This window comes from Mastomys coucha, unplaced genomic scaffold (genome assembly GCF_008632895.1).
Source record: "Mastomys coucha isolate ucsf_1 unplaced genomic scaffold, UCSF_Mcou_1 pScaffold9, whole genome shotgun sequence".
Classification (NCBI taxonomy): domain Eukaryota; kingdom Metazoa; phylum Chordata; class Mammalia; order Rodentia; family Muridae; genus Mastomys; species Mastomys coucha.
In genome coordinates this window covers 88,462,139-88,465,930 of record NW_022196915.1, presented here as the reverse complement: position 1 = coordinate 88,465,930, position 3,792 = coordinate 88,462,139, and the positions used below count along the sequence as shown (strand labels likewise).

The 3,792-nt window shown below is 39.8% G+C and overlaps 1 protein-coding gene across 16 annotated transcripts in view; it reads left to right on the top strand.

Moving 5' to 3' along the window:
• The window catches only part of Mycbp2 (MYC binding protein 2), a 234,193-nt gene that overhangs the window by 149,576 nt on the left and 80,825 nt on the right, over window positions 1-3,792 (top strand). For all 16 annotated transcript variants that reach the window (XM_031362810.1, XM_031362803.1, XM_031362817.1 and 13 more), the window contains 2 exons: window positions 1,135-1,190; window positions 2,333-2,448. In XM_031362810.1, coding sequence (XP_031218670.1) covers window positions 1,135-1,190; window positions 2,333-2,448 — 172 coding nt within the window. The remainder of the gene's footprint in view (window positions 1-1,134; window positions 1,191-2,332; window positions 2,449-3,792) is intronic.

The window sequence follows — 3,792 nt, the reverse complement described above, 5'->3', positions numbered from 1 at the left end:
TCTCTCTCTCTCTCTCTCTCTCTCTCTCTCTCTCTCTCTCTCTCTCTCTCTCTCTCGTGTGAGTGTGTGTATGTGTGTGTGTGTGTGTGTGTGCTGTGTGGCATACTTTTAATATAAAATATATAAAATGAGCCATAAATAGTATTCCAAAGCTTTGTATGGAGGCATTGTTTTTTGCATGTACATAAAAAGTTTCTCTAAAATATGCTCCTAGCCATGTAATTTCTGGGTTGTAGGAGAAGCATGTCTAACTCTTTGTTAAGCATTTCTGGAGCAGATCCCACTGCTGCCAGCTGCTTTCACATCTGCACAGGGTTTTTACTCAGCTCCAGTTGTGGCTGTGCTGTGACTTTTTGTCCTTTTAATTTGTACTTCCTTATCTTTCATCTCCATTAAGTCACTTCTCCAGCATTCCAGTGGCTTTTACAGTTATTCGTCAGTGTGCTGGCTTTACTTAGTTTTCTGCTGTCTTTTCTCTCTGTTTGGGTTGATTTGGCCTGTATATGGTTTGGCATGTGTATATCCCGTGTAAGTCACATCACTTTAAAATCCTTCCATGTGAAGACTTTTCTCTGTAGCATCTTTATATTGGAGATAGTTAAAATTTTAATGAACCTCAAAGATTTCTATTTTTATATCTTTGAAAGGTAAAAATTTCATTGCTATGAAAAAGTACCTAGGAAGCAATTTAAGGAAAGGTCTGTTTGGCTGATGGCAGTCCTCCGTGGTGGGGAACAACGTGGCTGCAGGCCCAGGAGCCTCATTTAAAAACAGAGACTTAGATAGTACTGCTTGGACTACCTTCTCCTTTTTTATTAAGTTTAACGATTGGAATTGCTTTTCTTGTCTCAGCTAACCAAACTAGAAAATTCTTCACATATTTGTCTCCTTGGTGATTCTAGGCCCTTTCAAGTTGATGGCATTAAGAACTGTGCCATAAAATTTTAGAAAGTTGATTTTTGTGTTTTGTTTGGATATCTAGCATATGTGAAATTCATTTTGAAGTGGTCTTGCCAGTTTTATTCCTCTCTTACGTGGATAGAATGGTCCACCCCATTTATTGGATATTTTAGCATTGCACTAAATGGAATGTCCATTGCAAGGGTGTCAGTGTTCCTTGTCTCTTCCTTAAAGGTATATGAAAACTACTCATTTGAAGAACTGCGTTTTGCATCACCAACTCCTAAACGGTAAGAACTGTTTTCTCAAAGTGTTGTTGAAAATAACATTTAATCATTCAGACTGAAATAATTTTTTAAATACCTTCCTTATTTTCTTTTCTTTTACAATATTGTTACTAATTCTTTGAGACCATTTGTGCAACTGTCCTGTTTGTTCCTGGAAGTCATCTACCACTTCCAGCCTTATATCATCCCACCCCCTCTTCATGAAGGTCCTCAGGCCTTGACATGGCGATCTAATAAGCACAGCCCATTTTAGGCTGATTGCTATATAGATAGACCCTTGTTCTCTGTATGCTTGCCAGTTATGAGTCTCTGTTAATTGACATCTACTGTAAGAAGCTTCTTGGATAAGAATTGAGGTCTGTGGACAAATCAATAATTAATAATCATTTCAATACCATGTCTATTCACCATAATAATAATAATAGTTTGTTTTGTCCCCTATGGCTTATGACCTATCTAGCCATAGGTTCTTGGCTCCATTAATGTTACCAGATCTAGGTTTCATGTTATAGAGCAGGACTTAGATCCAATGAGAAAATGGTTGTTCCCATGATGTCCATGTCGTTATGGCACCAGTCATTGTTGTAGCTGTCAGGGCTTACGACTAGATATGACTAATAAACACTCTTCCCAGTACTGTAAGGGGCAGTCAGTAGGGATGTTGCTAAGAGACAGCTCCGGAGGGAGACTGAAGATGGAAAAGTGTGAAGTGTTTCATAGTAATAAAGGACCTAGTACAATAGGAGAAATAAGTGATGTGTGAGAGAAAGTGATGCTGTTGAGGGAACCAAGTTCATGTGGAAAAACCTGGCTTTAGATAAGAGCCACATTGCTCCTTCCATGGTAACCCAAGAGAAAATGAGGCAAAATTGGTTTCCAATCTGATACTGAATGGAGATTATAACCGGTTGTTTCTATTTCCAAGGAAGGGAAAGGTGAAATCATAATCAGCTGAGAGTGTGAAGGAGAAGTAATGAGGCTATAAGGGAAAAAGAGTGAAACTCAGTTTGTGAGTTGGGGAACATGCTATGACAGCTACAGGATTGCCAGGCAGTGTGAGGATACAGACACATAGTCACTGAAGTGCTAAACGATGTTAACTACATAATCAAAAGTAAATTTTTTGCTATCCACTTTTTATTCAGGCCCAGTGAAAATATGCTTATTCGTGTCAATAATGATGGGACCTACTGTGCAAACTGGACTCCAGGAGCTATTGGGCTCTACACTATTCATGTGACCATTGATGGCATTGAAATAGGTAAATATAGTGTTAAGTATGAAGTTGCTGCAAAGAACTAGAATTAAAATTATTCTTGTATTGTTTACCCTTGTGACATACATATAAAAAGTTTCATAACTTCTTTGTGGCTTCATTCCCTCCTTTATAGTGAGTACATTGCAAAGATAGTATTTGAGGATGATTTATGGTATATGATCACACACTGGAGCTGATATGAGCTCCTCCCCTTTTTTAGTGTGTCAGTGAGGTATGATGCCCTTCTTATCACTGCATTCTCCTGTGTGTGCCACACCCCCACACCCCAACCCACCCACCCTGCCACAACCCTGTAGATAATCCTCACCTGGTAGGAGCAGATAATCTATTTTACAGGTGATCTGATTAGAGAGTGGATACTTAGCAGATAATGTTAATCAAAAGATATTCTTTCTTTTTTTTTTTTTTTTAAGGCAGAATCTTGTGTATTTTGGTGATTGGAAGGCAGATGTTCTTTGCATGTATGTGTGAGGTGTACACAGGAAAGTGCTGCTCTAGACACCATACCATCCCTCATCAAATGCCAAACGCATGGTGCTTTGTACTTCATTACATCGTTAGGGTTCCTGCTTGCATTAATTTGTAGACATTCAGAATTTTTCACAAGACCTTCATCTTCCACCAGACCAGGCCCAACAGGGAGTCCGATCTATCTCTAACATAGCAAGTGAGAACGTCCGAAGGGACTCCGAACTATCTCTAACTCAGCAGATGACAGGAAGGGTCTGTACAACCTCCGTACTTGTTTCTCTGGTGGCCACATGGTGTCACTTCTCAGATCTAGACTGTCTTCACTTCCCTTGAAAACCAGCAGGCTTGGGCTCCATGGGAACAGACCTCTCTCTTCACACGCTCTCTCTTAAGCATTGTTTCCAGGACACTGCTACGGTCCTTGTGGCTGCACTGTGATGCCATTGCTGCTTCATCCATGAGCTGTTTCATGGTCTAGCTTTGCAAACCTCAGGCGCCAATGAAGACCCAGGTGACTCTGGAATATTCTTCCACGTGTATGTGGGCATTCTATTGTTTATGTTGATATTGAGGAGCAGCCTTAGTCCATGGTGATCTGATAGGATACAAGGAATTATTTCAATCTTCTTGTATCTATTGAGGCCTGATGTGTGACCAATTATATGGTCAGTTCTGGAGAAGGTACCATGAGGTGCCGAGAAGAAGGTATATCCGTTTGTTTTAGGATAAAAAGTTTTATAGATACCTGTTAAATCCATCTGTTTCATAACTTCTGTTAGTCTCATTATGTCCTTGTTTAGTTTCTGTTTCCATGATCTGTCCATTGCAGAGAGTGGAGTGTTGAAATCTCCCACT